We start from the raw sequence: 18,941 nt of genomic DNA on the forward strand, positions 1-18,941 counted from the left end.
CTTAACATGTCTGAAGTCTTCACCCTGAAGATGTAATGCACGAAGCATCCACACATATATACAATAGTGATTTCCCAGGCAGTTATTTCTATAATCAATTTGAACTGTGAATTCAGCCTTTCTCGCTATCATGTTTGAAAATTTAAAAAGCTGAAATAGTCCAAGGACAGATTGTCATGCTTGTTATATTGTGTTATTGTTGTTCTAAAGCAGTCAACCTTTCCAATGCTGCAACCCTTTAATACAGTTCCTCATGTTGTGGTGACCCCCCAACAATAAAATTGGTGTCTCGGTTCCTAAGACCATCGAAAATATGTGTTTTCCGATGGTCTTAGGCAACCCTGTCAAAGGGTTGTCTGACCCCCAAAGGGGTCCCGACCCACAGGTTGAGAACCATTGTTCTAAAGTATTTATTTTATTAAAATAGACAGCCTTGTATCCTATATCTTTCCTTGGCTTTATGAAATTATGCAAGACAAATTTAATGTGAATTGTTTAGTGCATATACAAGTCCAGAGAGTTAGAATTTTAATTCTCTGAAAATTTCTCTAAAGGTTTGCCACCCAAAATGATAGTGGAATTGGACAGCCTATAAATTTAATAAACTATATTATAAACTATATAATAAACTATAATAAGCTATAATGGATTGTTCTTTTGGTTTGTCATACAGTCAGTTTAGATGCCTAGACTGGATTTGGTATTTTTATCCATCTATTGCAGGGGTGTCAAACCCGTGTTGTCACATTGTTATCACTTCCCCCCCATTTGCTAACACGGGGGTGGGCTTGGCCAACACATGATGCATCTGGTACATGGGCTGCATGTTTGACACCCCTGATCTATTGAATGGTTCCTAAGCACCTGGGATAGGCAGAGGCTGTTGTCTGCTGGTGTTAAATGTACCACAACAGAAAGTAAAGTTGCCTTTTGTGATTGACAGAGGGTGATTTTGTCAAGGTTAATGACTGGTGTTTAAGTGATGCTCCAGAAGTTTTGGGATTGTACCCAAGGCACCTATTATTGTAGGTGCTATCTTTGCTTTGTTTTCTTTTGTCACAGTCATTCTACTTCTATTTGCTGGTCTTTGTATTTTGTGACAAACACCCCCCCCCCCACACACACACACATTTCTTTCTCTTCTTTTCTGATGCCTCCAGGTTCTGCCACAACTACTATTTGGATTTATTTATTTTTTGCTAAGTTTGGGGTGTTATGCAGTATAGCAATAGCAGTTAGATTTATATACCGCTTCATAGGGCTTTCAGCCCTCTCTAAGCGGTTTATAGAGTCAGCATATTGCCCCCACAGTCTGGGTCCTCATTTCACCCACCTCGGAAGAATGGAAGGCTGAGTCAACCTTGAGCCGGTAAGATTTGAACTGCTGAACTGCAGATAACAGTCAGCTGAAGTGGCCTGCAGTACTGCACCCTAACCACTGCGCCACCTCGACAGTAGACATATCTCTGCTTGAATTCTAATTCGAATTATGTGTGGGTAAATTAATAGTTATACTTAAAGAATAACACTGGTGGAAACTTAATAATTCAAGAACCTAAGAATTTTTAAGATAGTATATAAGAATATAGGCAATTCCAAGTAGGATAGTGAAATTTATTGGAATGTTAATTCAATAATCTCTTCTATTGTGTGGATATTGAAAATAGGTACCATTCCGTAGCAAACTATAGCAACTAGTTCACCACAAGGGACTAATTGCAAAAGTAATTGAATTTTGCAGTAGTGGTGAATCCAAATAGTGGTAATCCAAATCTAGTCTAAGCCTTGGCACCAGCACTACAGAAGGAAATCAAACTAAAAATATAGTCAGCATTTAATCAGGCGTCAAAATGATTAGGTAGATCAAACAATCTGGAGCAACGAGGTACAATGTTGCAATCATAAACAACAATTTGCCAAGTAAGCTGTGTTTCTGTTTTCATTGTGGGTGGCAAAACTCCAACCAAGATATGCAAGCCTATGATTGACTCACATCTCCCAAGATTCTCAAGACTGTTGGCTTTATTATCTTGCAGTTCTGCCTAACTGGGTTTCTAATTGGCTAACTGGGCTTCCACACAATAGCACTATTATTCTTGTAAGGCTTATGATTTGAGTTCAGACTCCATTGATAGGGGGGAAATTATATCAGAACTTGGTGGCAGGTGAGATGTGTTCTCAATGGGCTTTCAGGTGTGATTTAAGCTCACTTACAGGTTATTTGCAGGATCACCATCTCCTACCATCTCTGCTCACTTCACCAATTCCAGCAGGGAAGATATATTCTAGGCATCTTCCATTAAACAAATGACATTTTATTGCATCCCGGAGTCATGCCTGTATAGTGAAGGCAGCACCTTCCCTATGCAACAGTATCCTCTTAGAGATCTTGATGGCTCAAACTCTTTAATGCTAGCTAAATTTTAATAATTTAATAAATAGAATTAAAGATCTAGATGTTTCTCCAGGTGTCTGAGCAGGGTGGCTAGGCAAACTCTGGATGTTGTTCTGTTCTTTTTTGGGTGTGTCAGGTTGTGTTTGTGTCCTATGGTTGTAGTTAAATTGTTGCATTTAACTCTTGTATTCTGTTCAGAGTTACTTCTGTATTTATTTGTTTGCTTGTTTATATCCCACCTTTATTCTATTCATAAATAATTAGGTGAATATACCTAATACTCCTTCCTCCTCCTATTTTTCCCCACAAAAACCCTGTAAAGTGGGGTAGGTTGAGAGAGAGAGAGAGAGGGTGATTGGTCCAAAGTCACTCAGCTGGCTTTCCTGATTAAAGCAGAACTAGAACTCACAGTTTCTACTTGGCTGCCTCAACCATTAATAAATCACAGCCTAATAGAAAGAATAGGTCTCATGTTAAACTCTAGAAAATCTTAATTTTTTCTAACCAAAAAGATGGCTATAATAGCTGTTACCATAATTTAGAGAGTGAGCAATTCCTGTCTGTGAACTTGATTATGCACTTATAATCTCAAGCGGCTGTTGGAGGCTGACTTTCTCTTTCCCTTTTCCAGTTAATATAGAAATATTGGGAAAAAATCATCAATAAATTGAAGTCATGGTGTAATTAGTGAAGTTCTGAAGAGGAATTTGTGAATGAGGGGGGTAACGAATAGCTCCTTGTTAAACAAAACTGAAGAATTTGTGAACTTGGTCTTGCCAACCTGTTTTTTTTTCTCAATTGCATGAGTGCCATCTGCTGGTTAATGGATGTATAGCCACACACCGTATGATGCTTTTGTTTTTCCCCGGTTTCTCTTTTACTCTGTCAAATTCAGCTATGCTGAGCATTTCTTCTGTAGTTTTTGAAATATTCTCATTCAGTTTTATAACATAATTCCATTTTTTTAAAAAAAATCCCTAAAAATAACATTTTCATAATAATATACTCTTCCATTTACTTTGTTAGACTGTAGTTTATGAAATGCAACCATTTTATTTTTTTATTTGTGGTACATTCAATTCACCAGAGATGTGCATGGAAATTTTTGTGAAACTTTTTTTCACAGACCTCATAGGAAAGTCATGCCATACAGGTTGCAAAATGAGGAAATGTGGATGAAGTTGGGGAAATTGAGAGCTATAACATTTATTTCATTGGAGGAGAGGGGAGGACAAAACTATTAGGAAAGCAGGATAGATTTTGGTACAATGTTGCCAGAGTTGAGTTGAGTCGAGTAGCGTAGAGTAGAGTAGAGTAGAGTAGAGTAGAGTAGAGTAGAGTAGAGTAGAGTAGAGTAGAGTAGAGTATCACAGAATAAATTTATTATGGTTTGGGACGTGTTATGCATTTGTTTGTTTGTTTATTCTTTACTCTTTCTCAGCGAAATATTTACAGCCAACATTTCTAGCCTCTTCCACATCATCTCATTTGTTTCAACTTTAGATATGCACAGAGCTCAGAAATCCTTTTTTCACATTATGTTTTATTTGTTTTATCTAGTTACTAAAATAGCATTTATCATTATACCCACTACACATCTAGAGAGAATTTTAAAAAATACCATGAAACTGAACACATAAAAGCAAACAGCATGTCAAGCAAACACAATTGTAAGACAGATTTTTTTCAATTAAAATGAAAAATTGCATGTACAACTTTTTGTAGCACTTAAACTCTGATGGTATCAAAGATTCTTTACTACTTGCCTAAAGTAGAAAGAAAACAGCTCATTTCCCTTTAGAGTTCTTCAATTGCAATTTTGATGTAAAATACAGGAGCAAATAATCTGGTTCCAAATTATCTAGAGCTTGATAGTTCAAAATGAACATTTTGGCAAACCAATAGGCAAATAGGCAAACCAACCTTGAAAGAAAAAAAAAGTAAAATAATCTACAAAGTACAGCTTTGCAAAACGTTTAGCCCCTGCATTTCATACTCTTTTGAGTTTCCAATAGTCTTATTTGTACTGTATAAATAGGAGATGGTTAAACCATGATTCATATGGCTAGATTATCTTTCTTCAAGGAAAAGTGCAGTTAGCACGCCACACCAATATTGTTGCATCAGGGTTACGGGTGTGCAATGCACCAATATTGTTGCATCAGGGTTATGGGTGTGTGTTTATGGTATTGATTAAAATGGTAATTACTTTTTCAACAGAGCCACCCACCTGGGTAAACAAACCAAAAAGTGGAGTTTTCAGTGTTGGTGGAAGTTTTGTACTGTTGTGTGAAGCTATTGGCTTTCCTGAGCCAACTATAAAATGGAAAAAGAACGGCATTCCTCTTGAAGGTAAGCACAGGATTTAAACCTACAGTTCAATAATAGTAAACAGCTATATAAACTGGCCTTTTCCAATGTGATGCTTCTGGATGCATAAGATTTCAGCTTCCATTATCTCTAGTTATCGATCCTGTGGATTGGATATGTTTCTTAAAATCCAACACCACTAAATTAGACAATGCTAGTATGGAAGAAACCCAGTGACATTGCTTACATTTAATCAGTTTTATTGGACTAACTTCCCAGTGAGATATTATGATTCATTACTTGTCCCAGCTTCTGCCAACCCAGCAGTTTGAAAGCATGTAAAAATGCAAGTAGAAAAATAGGAACCACTTTTGGTGGGAAGGTAAAAATGTTCTGTGTGCCTTTGGTGTTTAGTCATGCCGGCCACATGACCACAGAGTCACTTTGGACAGCGCTGGCTCTTCGGCTTTGAAAGGGAGATGAGCACCACCCCCTAGAGTCAGGAACTACTAGCACTTATGTGCAAGGGGAACCCTTACATGCAATTGGGAACTTAATTTCTGTTCTAAGCAAGACGGTTGTTAAATGAGTTGTGCGTAATTTTATAAACTTTTTATGTCATGGCTATTAAGTGAATCACTATAATTATTACATGAATCATGCAGTTCTTAAGATCATTTGGCATTCCTGATTTTTTTTTTTTGTGGGAATATTTATACTTTCAAGAGGAGTTTATAATGCCTGTTGCTCGTTGGTGATCTTCTATTTTGGCATTCGTCAGGCCTGGTCATATTTAGCTTCCAAGTTCAGATAGGTTGAGATAATTGAAATGTGGGACTAGAAGATCTCCAAGGCCCCTTCCAACTCTGTTATTCTATTCCATTCTAACTAGATTTGATATTGAAGGTTAAACCAAATAACTTACCACTAGGGCAAAAACAAAGGCAAGTTTAGACAGTTTGTCATTATGCTATATTACTAGAAAAATAGATATCTGCAGTTTGTTTTAAGCTTTAAAGAGTAATCATGTGTCACCAGCATGGCATTTATAGGTACAGCTAACTTGTAAACAAACCATGCATCCAGAAATGTTAGGCTTAAAGCAAAATAAGTCTTCTTCATGATGTCATTATTTAACACTAATTGTTATTTGCATAATTCAATTTGTTTTAATGCAGCACATAATATAAAGATAAATGAATGTTTTCTACATGTTCTCACCTTTTCTGTTTGCCAGAGGAAAAGTTAGTGCTAGGGAAGAATTGGAAGTCTCTCAGTATAAGTAACATTTCCTTACCTTATTGACAGATAATGAAATAAAATCCAGCAGAGCTGCTTTTTCAACAAGGGAGATCAGCATCATTGACTTGGAGCTGAGTGACACTGCAGTGTACCAGTGTGAGGCTACCAACAAGCATGGTACTATCCTGGCCACAGCAAACATTGATGTTCTCAGTAAGTTATTTTTTACAGGGAATGGCATGTTCAGGCTTTCACTCATACTTGCCATGCACAAGGATCAGAAAAAGACTTTGGTTTGAAGAGAGCTACTGCCTCTCACAGGGGAAAATGCTGAACTTCGTGGATCAAAATTCCATCTGTCTTTTTATGCAAGAAATTATATTAATTATTGTCAATTAACAAGGAGGCTAAAACTTATGAAGAACTGTTACAGGAATGGGGCATGGCTAGTCTGGTAAAGATAAGGACCAGGCATGAGACATGATAGCAGTGTTCCAATATTTGAGGGGCTGCCACAAGGTGTCAAGCTATTTTCCAAGGCACCTGAAGGCCAGGCAAGGATGGATGGACACTGATCAAGGAGAGATTCAACCTAGAAATAAGGATACATTTTCTGACAGAGAGAACAATCTACCAATGGAAGAGGTTGTCTCCGTAAGGTGTGGCAGCTTCATCACTGGAAGCTTTCAAGAAGAGATTGGACTGCCATCTGTGAGAAATGATGCAGGGCTCCTATTCACCTTCCTCTCTTTTCTATTAAAATTCTATTTGCATTGTTTATGATTGTGAAAAAGTATTTTTTAAAGGAATAAAATATCTCAAAATCACAAAATTTGCCCTAGGATTAAGGCTACTTCTTTTTTTTATCACTGTTGGTAGTCCTACCTTGACTCTTCCTTTGCTAATTTACATTTCCTTTTTCAGATATTCCCCCAGAAATATTAACTCCAGATGGTGAAGAATATGTGGCAGTAATGGGTTATTCAAGTCACTTGTACTGTCAGTTTTTTGCAATACCCACACCAGATATTTCTTGGTAAGCTTCATTTCACTTCCTTGATAAGCTCTTTTTTCATAAATTGTTGTTGACATCTTTTAATCCATTTATATTTGCTTGCCCACAAAAAAATGCATTTTTTGCACCACAAAAGTGTACTTTAAAAAAAGCTGTACAGTAACAATTGCTGATTATAGAATACTCATAAACTACCTTTGAATTAAATATTCCAAGCGTTAACATGAGAGTGTTAATGAAATTGTGCATTGTTAGTTATGAAATGATAAGCTCTCAATTTGCTCAGAGAGTTTCCTTTGTCAATAATAAATTAGATGAATCCCAATGTAATTTTGAAAAGATACCATTGTACTGCAATCATTCTTAAAGTTTCCTACAAATTTCCTTAGATAGCAAAGAAACTTGTCTCAGACTTAGCTTTATCTGTTGGACCATCTATCTGAAGTTAAACTAGACTGCCCTCTGCACATGGTCCCATTATTCTTTATTCATATCTGTGATCAAATATTTCTAAACATTCATATTCTATATATTTTTGCTTTACAATACTAGCCAGCATTTCTGACCATTACATAGAGAGAACATTCCAGAAACTGTAAGCAAACCATTGTAAATTACCCAATCTCTACAATCTGCAAGATGTTTCCTTATTTTTCCCTTACATACACACACACACACACACACACACACACACACACACACACACACACACACACAAACACACACACTGCAAAAACAACTTTACATGGTCAAGTCAGTATTACCGTGTTTCCCCAAAAATAAAACAGGGTCTTATTTTCTTTTGACCCCTGAAAGAAGCACTTGGCCTTATTTTCAGGAAGGTCTTATTAGTTTTGAGGTGCAGGAGGCAGTGAGTGAATATGTTTAGTTTAAGAGAAAGAAGGACTAGGGGAGACATGATATCAGGGTTCCAATATCTCATGGGTTGCCACAAAGAAGAGGGAATCAAACTATTCTCCAAGGCACCTGATGGTAGAACAAGAAGCAATGGGTGGAAACTAATCAAGGAGAGAAGCAACTTAGAACTGAGGAGAAATTTCCTGACAGTTAGAACAATTAATCAGTGGAACAGAAGTTGTGAATGCCCCAACACTGGAAGTCTTTAAGAAGATGTTGGATAGCCATTTGTCTGAAACGGTATAGGGTTTCCTGCCTAGGCGGGGTTGGATTAGAAGACCTCCAAGGTCCCTTCCAACTCTGCTATTGTATTGTATTGTATGACCCTAATAATCTCCATAGATACTGAGCTGAGAATATGCAGGATCACCTATTCTTGAGAGTATCTACCTGCTCTCCTGGGTGTCACAAAATGGACACGTTGCAAGCCCTTTCTTTAAATGTCATCTATCAGAACCTAGAAAATGTGCCTTTTCCATAGCTTCCCTACCTTCTATTTCAGGAGAAACAGTGGCTCAGTGGCTAAGATGCTGAGCTTGTGGTTTAGAAAGGCCTGCAGTTTGGCGGTTCAAATCCTCTAGTGCCACATAACCAAATTAGTTCCCGTTAATTGTCCCAGCTTCTGCCAACCTAGCAGTTCGAAAGCATAAAAAATGCAAGTAGAAGAATAGGAACCACCTTTGGTGGGAAGGTAACAGCATTGCATGCGCCTTCTGCGTTTAGTCATGTGAGCCACATGACCAGGGAGTACCCTCCATTCTGCCAAAAAAGCAAACAAACCCCAAATTCTTGTCTCCAGTCTTTGAGCCTCTGTTTGTGATGTGTTGCACAGCTTGTCATAAAATAAAACTAAAATGTGCTTTCTGTAATGCTCAAGAAGAAGACTAAGAGACCCTATTGGCAATGGGTTAATGGAGGTTAAGATAAAGCAGAGCTATCACTGCAAACAGGATGGAGTTCTGTGCATAGACTGATCTATGGGGTCTTTAGTATTGTCTGAGCTTGGTGATTTTTTGTGGGCAGGAAGGCGTTGCATTATCAAACTAGGTAATTATCAGTTCACTGATGATGTTACCTAGCTTGATAATGAATGTCTGTCAAGTTTAGAGAATACCAAAGACTGCACACGTCAATTCTGATCTGGGCAATATTCTCTTCTATCAGATAGGTGGGTGCCTCAAGAGATCATGACTGTTGAGGTTTTCACTGGCCATGATAATAGGCCTTAAAATAATGGTGAGCTGAATCTACTTTGGATCTATCAGATTTAAAAACTTTTCATTTTCTCAGAGTGTCAGGATTACCTCTTCTATTCAAGCTTCGTTAAAAAAATCATCACTAATTTTATCTCACTCTGAGAGCAAAGGAAAGATAGCAATGAGACATATAAAGAAAAGCCTCATATCTTCTACCTGGGTTTCCCTCCATCCCTCTTTTGTTGTTAGTTGTGAAGTCGTGTCTGACCCATTGCAAACAACGTTCCTCCAGGCCTTCCTGTCCTTTACCATCCATTGGAGTCCATTTAAGCTCACGTCGACTGCTTCGGTGACTCCATCCAGCCACCTTATTCTCTGTTGTCCCTTTCTTCTTTTGCCCTCAAGCTTTCCCAGCATTAGGCTCTTCTCCAGTGAGTCTCCATCCCTCTTTAGAATAGCACAAAATTTAGATCTCTGGAGGAAAGTGTATTCTTAATTCTACGCAATATCCTTGTTTTGCTATATTTTCCCTTCACCTGTCAAATTAAAACTAGCTTGCCATTACTTCCCTCTAGCCACTAACAACAGGATTGAAAATAACTTTTCTATAAAACAGTTTGAAAAAGATGCCACAGAACACTTTTGATCTTGGAAATCGGTCTTTCTGCTTCTGGGTTAGTGCTGTTAAATTATTTCTCAATCCTATGCCTGTTTTTTCTGTGGTATCTTTTTTTTATATAGGCTGTGTTTCCAACATGGCTTGTTCCAGGATTTCTTTCTCTGTCGGATGATTTACTTTTAAAGGAAAGTTTAAAAATGATGTTTATAAATAAGTAATAAAGGCATACTTCTGATTGCAAATTCCTTACTAGGACTAAAGATGACAGCATGCAACTTCTTGAGGTGGATCAAAATGGAACCCTGGAAATTAGAGAAACACGGAAGGAAGATGCTGGATTTTATACCTGCCTGGTGAAAAATTCTGTTGGGAAGCGTGCCATCACTGCTACTCTCACTGTCAGAGGTGATATAAATATGAACATAAACAATAGTTAAAGATTCAGTTAATTTTATTGCATGCTATAAAACATTTACACTTAGCTGCAAGGGCAGGAATAAGAATGGGTTTTTTGCCATTTACACATCTGATGTAACAGATTAACAGAGTTGGAAGGGATCTTGAAGGACATCTAGTCCAACCCGCCCATGCAGGAGACCCTACACCCTTTCTGACAGATGGCAGTCCAGTCTTTTCTTGAAAGCTTCCAGTGATGAAGGTCCCACAACTTCTAAAGGCAAAGCTGTTCTACTAATTGAGAAAGAAAATTTCTCCTTATTTCCAGGTTGAATCTCTCTGAGCTTGCTTGTTTTCTTGCAGACGTTTCATTACCCAAACTAGGTAACATCATCAGTGCTAGTGCTACTGATGAAGGACCCCTCATTTCAACCCTGAACTATAAACATTCTTATTTATTGATTTACACATCCATCTCAAATGATTAAGATGGCCAGGAATCATAACTGTAATGGGCCCCTTAGGTACCTGGTAAAAAGTAGAGGGGAGAAAGAGTTTTGCTGAAGTTGAATGGAGTTATAACTTGTTCGTTATTTACAACTCTTTATCATCATTTTAATTTTTTAATTAATTGTGTCCTTTGTATATCTATAGTGATAATGATGAAGATGATTAATTTTTCTGCATACAGGTACCTTACCATGTGGAAGTGTCAATGTATAGTAAAAAGCATTTGGAAATGTGTGTACTGTCTTCCAATAATATTTTTGTCCTGGTTCCAAGTAACACCCCCAATGAAAGAAGTCTCAGAGGCTAGAGATTCCTCAAAGTTCCATTTTATTAGAGATGTCATATTGGCACATTTGGGAAACCCCAAATCTGAAATTTTCCAGGTTTTCCCCACCCAAATGGAAGCTCAAGTCCCTACCCAGCACCCACATGTCCATCACATGGTCCAATCAAACACCATCCCAACTGAAGTTGCCTCCCAGTACACTACTCCAGGTGCAAGGCAAGATGTCCTTGGCTCTCTGAGAAAGAAATGTTATTTTGACTATATGTACCCCACTCCATATAATCCCCCTCCCAGTTTCCCACAGCAATAAATTTGGCAGGGCTGAAGGCCCAGTGCAAAAGATGGCTTCCAGGCCTGACAATTTTGTTAAATGCACAACTTATATTTTGGTAAAGCAAAATACATTTAACAACATATATTTTAAAAAATGGGTATTCTCTCACATTAAAAACCAGATTAATAGTTCATTATAATTATAATAATTTATATTATATAAATTCCAATAAATATTGCTTATGTATAGGAAAAAATAAGACAAACCTTTTAAATCAGTTTTCAAAAGAACCTGCTACTATATGTTTTGCCATTGAAATGTAATTTTACAAGAAAATGATATACAGCCATGCACTCTTTTTTTTTTTTCAATTTCTTAGATGCTACCAAAATTTCAATTATACCTAAGAATCCACAAGTTTTGAAATCACATTCAGTTTTATTGAAATGTCATTCTGAATGTGACCCACATTTGAAACATCAGTTTAAAATTTCTTGGAAAAAGGATGGAGAGGAACTGGAGATGAATGACACTGAGGATGGAAGGTAAGAAGAGAATGCTTTGTCTTTATTCTTTTCTTTTAATAAACTTGCATTTCACAGAAATAATATTGTATCTTATGAGCAGGGCCCAATAGTAAGTCACTTTTATTTTTAGAAAGATACATAATTAAAAGCAAATATGTTTAAGTCTTATTTGCTGATAGTATTGCTAATGGAAGGATGATGTTCATTTGGTTTCTTTAGAAAATACCAAATACACATTGAAGTTCATAGATGTTAGTGTAAAAATAATAAGGGAGGTATAACCTTGTAAAGTATTATACAAACAATAAAATATGTATTTCAAAACCAAAAGAGCTTTCATTTATTTCAGATCTAACAGAGAACTTAATAAGAATAAGAAACACTCAATTTTAATGAGGAAAAAATAAAATATTTTCCCTTCAGCATGAAGATTAGAAATAGTGATAATAATGGAAGACCTTGATATACCAGTAACACCCCCCACTTTTTTGGGGGTGGGGAGGGTGGGGGGTGTTTTAATACTTTAAAGTAACTTTTAGTTCTGGAATAGAATAGGAATTTCCTTTGCGATCCTAGAAGGACCTCTAGTGGTGAAATGTTAGAATTCATATATCAAAGTGGAAATTTGAGAATTTGGGAAAATCAAAAAGTTTAAAAGTTACATGTCTTGATTATCAGGAAATTAAATTATATTATACATTTTTAAAAATATTACATTTGAAAAAATTATTTACATTTTTTTTTAAAGATTCTCAGTTGGCAGCCATTCGTGTTCCTTGAAATAAAAATAATTCTATGAAAGTTCTCCACCAAAACTGTTTTTAAAAGGAAATTCTACTCCATTTTATAACCATTTTGTGTAGTCTATCATAGATAAATCTGTGCAAATGATGTATGAGCTTACATATCTTGTGTATGTGAAAGAACTGCAGAATCATTCCAGTATTGACATGTATGTCTGACATTTGACTTTTAAAATGCTGTTACTTACAATATTCAGGAATTATTTATATTGTGAGGAAACTTATTGGATGAAAAGTGAAATGTCCTCAAAGAAAAATCAGAAACTCCAGATGGTTCTTGAAAAAGCACACTTGGGACTAATTGAAAAAATTGAATATGTCTAGTGTAGTGAAAAGGACTAGGTGTGACACCATAGCAGTGGTCCAATAGCTAAGGGTTTGCCATAAAATACCTGAAAGTTGGGCAAGAAGCAATGGATGGAAACTAATCAACCAACCTAAAAATAAGAACAGTTAAACAATGGAACAACTTGCCACCAAAAATTGTGTGTGTTCCATCACAGAAGATTTTTAAGAAGAGATTGGACAGCCATTTGTCCAGAAGGATATAAGGTCTCTTATTTGAGCATGGGATTGGACTAGAAGACCTCCAATGTCCCTTTTAATTCTACTATTCTGTTTTTCTGTTAATTAAAAATCAGTGTGAAAATCAAATAAAAGGCAGGGAGAGGGCTTTCAGGGTGCTAACCAGCCCCATGGCTGCTTGCTCTGATGCAAGCTACAGGCAAGGATCAAACAGGATAGATCCATGTTTTTACACATTTTTAAAAGGCTAGGAGACTGGATGCCTGCCTCACCTATGGGGATAGAAAATTAGTTCTGTATTGTAGTTTTACATTACAGTGTATTATTTCTATATTAACATAAGTTGACAAATTCCACTTTGCAAAACTTTTAAATTCTCTTGGTAAGTAACAATAGTAATATCTCTCTAAGTTTCTTCCTCCTTTTCATCATCCCCCTCCCCCCTCTACATATACATTGGATTTATATATAATATGCAAGCTGGATGAAAGATGAACTGATTATTGAAAGACTGCTTCACAAGGCAAAACCTGAACATCTAAATGTTTCAAGAAAGCGCAAAATACGTAGTTCTGGTATATAGATGTACAACTTGTATTTTCCCTTACAGAATAATTATTAAAAGGGATACATTGGTTATACAAAATGTGGGCCCAGAAGATGAGGGGGTGTACTCTTGTGAAGGAACTTCATTGCTTGATAGCGCCACAGATGAATCCCGCCTAATTGTCTTGGGTAAGTGAATTTTGTTCTTCTGTTTCACAAACTAATTAATATTGCCAGTTTAAATCCCTTTGGATTTTGGGGGGAGCCCATTCTTAGTGCATCTCTGCAAATTAATGGATTCAATTCCCAATTCTGGCCCCAATAACAATATTAGTGTGATTCATTAGAGTGAAATTCCCTAAGTTCTCACATAAACTTCAGATTTTTCCAAATCTCCTTTTTTTTACTGGAGGTAAAAGTAATGAAGGTGTCAAGGTTACATGCATTGCATATATAGAGATATTAAAACACTTCCATTTTTTGAATTTACTGTATTTTTTTAGCCAGTTCCTAGATGTAATTATATTTCTTTAGTTATGTAATTCAAGGCAGTGCACATAACGACCCCATCTGTCAGCTCTCCAGGATAAACCAGACAAGAGACATGACTAAGTGAGCTAAATCTAATTTATTGTGAGGCTACATTAACAGAATCTTGAAAATCTGAAAGTACAGACTTTTCCCATCACTTTTTATTTTTTTATCCCTAGGGTGGGTGCTTTCTAAATTTTGTTTTCTGATGGTTAAGCCATTGGGAGTTCCTGCCTCCTTTGCAGCATCTCTTCCCCTTGTCCCCCAAGGTCATTCCAACATGCCATTACATCATCCAAGACAGGTGTCACCAAACATTTGGACCCCAGGGACCACTATTTCCAAGCAGAGGGAACACCTGCAGGAGTACAAGGCTAGGTACCGGCACCTGGAGGCTCAATGGGATGAGATGGTCAGCCAGTTCCAGGCCATGATACAATCCCACTGGAAAAAGGCCCTTCAGCTCTTTGCCACTAGCAGCACTTTGCCACTAGCAGCACTTCCCTCCAGCCTTTACCCAAAGTCCTGCACTAGGAGGCTGAAGCAGACCCCAAGTCTGAATTTCTGCCCCCCTCCAATCGTACAAAAAGATCCTGAAGGGAGAGACTCTCTGCAGCAACCTAAGTGTTCATTGATACTAACAATGAAATTGTTAGTAAAGGGAGCGTAGTTTGAGGACCCCTGCAATATAAAAAATGCAAGTCATTTTTCTGCGGACAACCAAAATTTTCTCATGGTCCACCAATTGGTGACTGCTGATCCAAGGCATTTACCAGACCCAGGCTATCTTAGTTTCAACAAATTGAATCTTCACAGTAGAGGCATGACATCAGGCTTTCAATGGAACCGAGATTTTAAGGAGGTGATTGAGCATGAAGAAAATATTGCAAACAATTATAATTATAATAGTTAATAATTGCAAATGCAGCATGGAAAAAGTCAAACACCCATTGCAAATATTTGACATGAGATAAACAGTGTATAAATTGATTAAACATAATGTGTTAAATGAAATGTATGCCACTAAGTTCAAAGCTGACCTCCAGGGAGAAGCAAGATAGAAAAAAATAATAATAGCTTAATTAAATATATTAAACAAAGCTGTTTGGCTATAATTCCAACAGCTCATTTAATATTACAATGACTCAGTATAACCTGAACTTAAATTATTTTACCTTGAACGTGGAAACCCTGGCTTTTCCAGCTGTTAAAACATCATTCTCTATTAAGTTTGAACATATTTTCAGATATTTTGATAAAGAGCCTCATGTAATTTTGATTCATTTTGAGCTGGGTGAAATTAGTCTTTTCCTTTTACCTCCCTTGAATTGCATTAAAATCATACGTAGCTGCCAATTTCATCACAGGACTCAACATCCTGTATCTATTTTTTTAGCCTCAGCAGAAAATCATATCTTATTGGTTTTTTTTTAAAGATCTTGGATGTCTATGTTTAACAATCTTTAATAATCAGGTATTTATGTAGCATTCTTCTCTACACCTATTTCATTTCTTTCCTATTACTAGGACAGTTGCTTAAGAATCCCATTGTGGCTGAGACAAGAAATAAAATTTGACCTTTGTTAGGCACATTTCTAGCTATTACAGCAGAAATATATATTTTCTCCATTGGAACAGAAAGAAATATGTCATACATTAGAACAAATTACATTAAAATTACCACAAGAATAGAAATATTTTTTGCTTGAAGTCAGTATTGAGACTGAAAAAAGAAACTCTTATCCCTTCACCTTAAAACTAGAAGTTTATTTGAAATTATCTCATTCTATGGCTCCCCAGTGCTCTAAATAGCCCAACAATCATCAGAAGTGAATTTTCAAAACTGATCCCTACTGTGTACTGTTTTTATTACAATTTTGTTCTACAGTTCCCAGTTGCAGCTTTCTAGATAAATGCACCTGTTTCTACAATATCTGCCAATCTTTAAAGCATTGTGATGGTAGATACAATTACGTATGTTATTTTGATGTAAGGATAAAGAACATCAGACAGATTTTTCTGAGAGTGAGCCTTCTTCTTGCTACAATATTGGGAAACATAAAAAGCTATGCGTACAGCCAATAATATCAGAAATGGCTCCATGATTTGTGCTGTATTTTCATATGAAAGACAAATGCATGTTGGAAGAGGAAGCAATCCAGTCTGACCAAGCAATATGTCACCTGCAAATATTGGGAATTGTGCTCTTCTGCCCCTGAAAGACACCAAATTGAAGATGGGCTGTCAAGTGCTTTTCTTTTCTGATGGTTTGTGTGGTTTCTTCTGAAAAAAAAGATGCAGCTACTTTTTTAAAGCACAGCTTCTTCTGAGTTTGAGAAGCTAGCTTCTCTGAAATTCTTAAGATGAACTGGTCAAGATGAACCTTTTGAAGTTTATTCCAGGGGTGGGCTGCTATGGGTTTGCCAATAGGTTCAGGAGAATCCGTAGCTAATATTATGGCCAGTTTGGAGAACCTCCAAATCCTACACCTGGATGACCTCTCCCACCCCATCCCACCCAGGAGTCTCCACGTAGTCCATTTTGGATGCAAGGTAAGTGCAGGGCCCACGAAGAGGCTCAGGGAGGAGGAAAAATGGGCCTCCTGGAAGTTCTGGAAGCCGGAAATGGCCTCCAGAGCCCAGGGAAGGCAGTTTTTGCCCTCCCAGAGGTTCGAGGAAAGCCTCTAGAGCCTGGGGAACACAATCCCCCCCCCCGCCATGGTGCAGGAGGCCGACTAGGCCACATGCACCATGGCCACACCCACCCAGCAATCAGTCAGAGACCCATTGCTGAACTTTTTGAATCCTACCCCTGGTGCATTCAAAATCAAACCTAGTGCCAGGGCTTCAGTAAGTAGTAAAGACGGACCTAGTGGCAATAATTGTGAACAACCTTACTACTTTACCACTGATAGTAAAAAACAGCATCCATAAAGTTTGACAGATAGCATGATATAAGCCCAAGTTATTCAACTTTGTGGGATAAATCTTCTTTTTTCTTGTAGAAACTCTTGCTAAGAGCTAGCAATTCATTTAATTTATACATAACAGGCTAACTAATCAGTTATAAAAACATAGCATATATTTAGATGATCCAAATGCCACCCACACCCCACCATAGTAACAGCTAGGAGATGTTAGAGGTTTTCTAACTTGTGCCCACTTACTCCTGAATTGAATTCATTCTGCATTCTAATCTGTTCCGAATTTTCTGCTACTTTTTTTTTTAGCCTTACAAGACTTGATCCTACCCCAATTTGTTTATTTGGTAATTTCTTGACTGGTGAAGCATATAGACTCTCTGCCCTTCATTGGGCAAATTTCCTTTGTACCCTAAAGTTGACCCCATTTTCTGTTAACTGTACTTAGTGGAACCCCAGCTGGGCAAAGAGAATCAGCAAAAGAGGACTGCTGAGATATAACTACTTTTAGATAGCTTTAATCAAGTAAATCTAAGTGTTTTAGACTTTTATCTTTTTACTTTCATTTCTTCCTTGGGAATACAAGCTCTCCTGCTTATAAAGCCTCTGTTCCATTGTCTCTATCAATCTAAGAGCAGACAACCTAAACCTAACACTAATCATGCTATTTTGAATCATAGGGCTGGAAGGGGCCTTGGAGGTCTTGGAGGTACTGATTTCTTCTGGTTCTTAATGATAAGTTAGTTATAGGTATCACTGGAGAAGAGCCTAATGCTGGAAAAGATTGAGGGCAAAAGAAGAAAAGGATGACAGAGAATGAGGTGGTTGTCTCTGAAGTAGTAGGTGTGAACTTAAATGGACTCCAGAGGATGGTAGAGGACAGGAAGACCTGGAGGAATGTTGTCAATGGGATCGTGATGCGTCAGATACTACTTTGCAACTAACAACAACAAGTTATAGGACTATGAAATGAGGGCTGGAAGGAATCTTGGAGGTCTTCTACTCGAATCCCTTAATTTCCTCTGATTCTTAAAGATAAACTTGTTACAGACCTGTGAAGCCAGGAGTTAACTTTAATACTTCTATCAGTTGTGTCAGATTTTAATTTCTTGAATTGTTTTTCAACTTTAGCGCAACCTTCTGGGTTGCACAGAACTTGGTTGATAAATATTATTATGGTTTGCTAAGTTCAAAATTGCGTACTGTAGTTAAAAGTCATTCTTGCATTTCTTTCCTATTTTTTAGATGTCCCTGACCCACCAGGGGACCTCCAACTTTCTGAAAAACAGGCAAAAAATATTAGATTATCTTGGAGTCCTGGAAGCATTAATAATAGCCCAATTAATGGTAAGAAGGATTTTTCTGCCACTGTCTGGCTTTTATAAAGTGACAGTAAATAATTAGCCTTGAATTAACCATATATCCTAAATGAAAGCACCGCTGAATTAATTTGTAGTTGAAGGTCTTTGTTGTTAATCATCTTTTTTGGTTCTCATCTACCTGGCTTCAGGGTAGTTTGCTTCTTTAATTCACAGGCTTTCCTTATTGTTTTTTTTCTCCTTGTCCTTTCTAGAATCCATTGTGGAATTTGAAGAAAACCGATGGGCACCTGGAAAGTGGCAGGAATTAATTAGGCTTCCAGGAAATGATACTATGGTTGTTTTACCACTGATCCCTTATGTAAATTACCAGTTCCGTGTTATATCTGTCAATGCAGTTGGGAGAAGTAAGCCCAGCGAACCATCAGAACGATATGAGACACCTCCAGCTGGTATGTATTGTTAATTGCTTTTTTGTGCATAATTATAGACTGCAAATGGGGAAGAAGGTATACTGATACACCTAATATATTATCAGGATGGTTATCTTCTATTTGAAAGTTTGATTGGGGAGGGGGTAAGTTAAATTTGAAACTTTTTTTATTTTCT

General features: G+C 37.1%; 1 protein-coding gene across 3 annotated transcripts in view; it reads left to right on the plus strand.

Annotated features, from left to right (window-relative positions):
- Positions 1 to 18,941, plus strand: part of CHL1 (cell adhesion molecule L1 like) — a 209,187-nt gene that overhangs the window by 156,041 nt on the left and 34,205 nt on the right. For all 3 annotated transcript variants that reach the window (XM_087708892.1, XM_087708894.1, XM_087708893.1), the window contains 8 exons: positions 4,616 to 4,747; positions 6,014 to 6,160; positions 6,872 to 6,983; positions 9,949 to 10,100; positions 11,541 to 11,706; positions 13,627 to 13,751; positions 18,259 to 18,360; positions 18,587 to 18,784. In XM_087708892.1, coding sequence (XP_087565018.1) covers positions 4,616 to 4,747; positions 6,014 to 6,160; positions 6,872 to 6,983; positions 9,949 to 10,100; positions 11,541 to 11,706; positions 13,627 to 13,751; positions 18,259 to 18,360; positions 18,587 to 18,784 — 1,134 coding nt within the window. The remainder of the gene's footprint in view (positions 1 to 4,615; positions 4,748 to 6,013; positions 6,161 to 6,871; positions 6,984 to 9,948; positions 10,101 to 11,540; positions 11,707 to 13,626; positions 13,752 to 18,258; positions 18,361 to 18,586; positions 18,785 to 18,941) is intronic.

Source organism: Thamnophis sirtalis, unplaced genomic scaffold (assembly GCF_051295495.1).
Source record: "Thamnophis sirtalis isolate CommonGarterSnake01/CBP01778 unplaced genomic scaffold, rThaSir2_p1.2 scaffold_3, whole genome shotgun sequence".
In the NCBI taxonomy this organism is placed as follows: domain Eukaryota; kingdom Metazoa; phylum Chordata; class Lepidosauria; order Squamata; family Natricidae; genus Thamnophis; species Thamnophis sirtalis.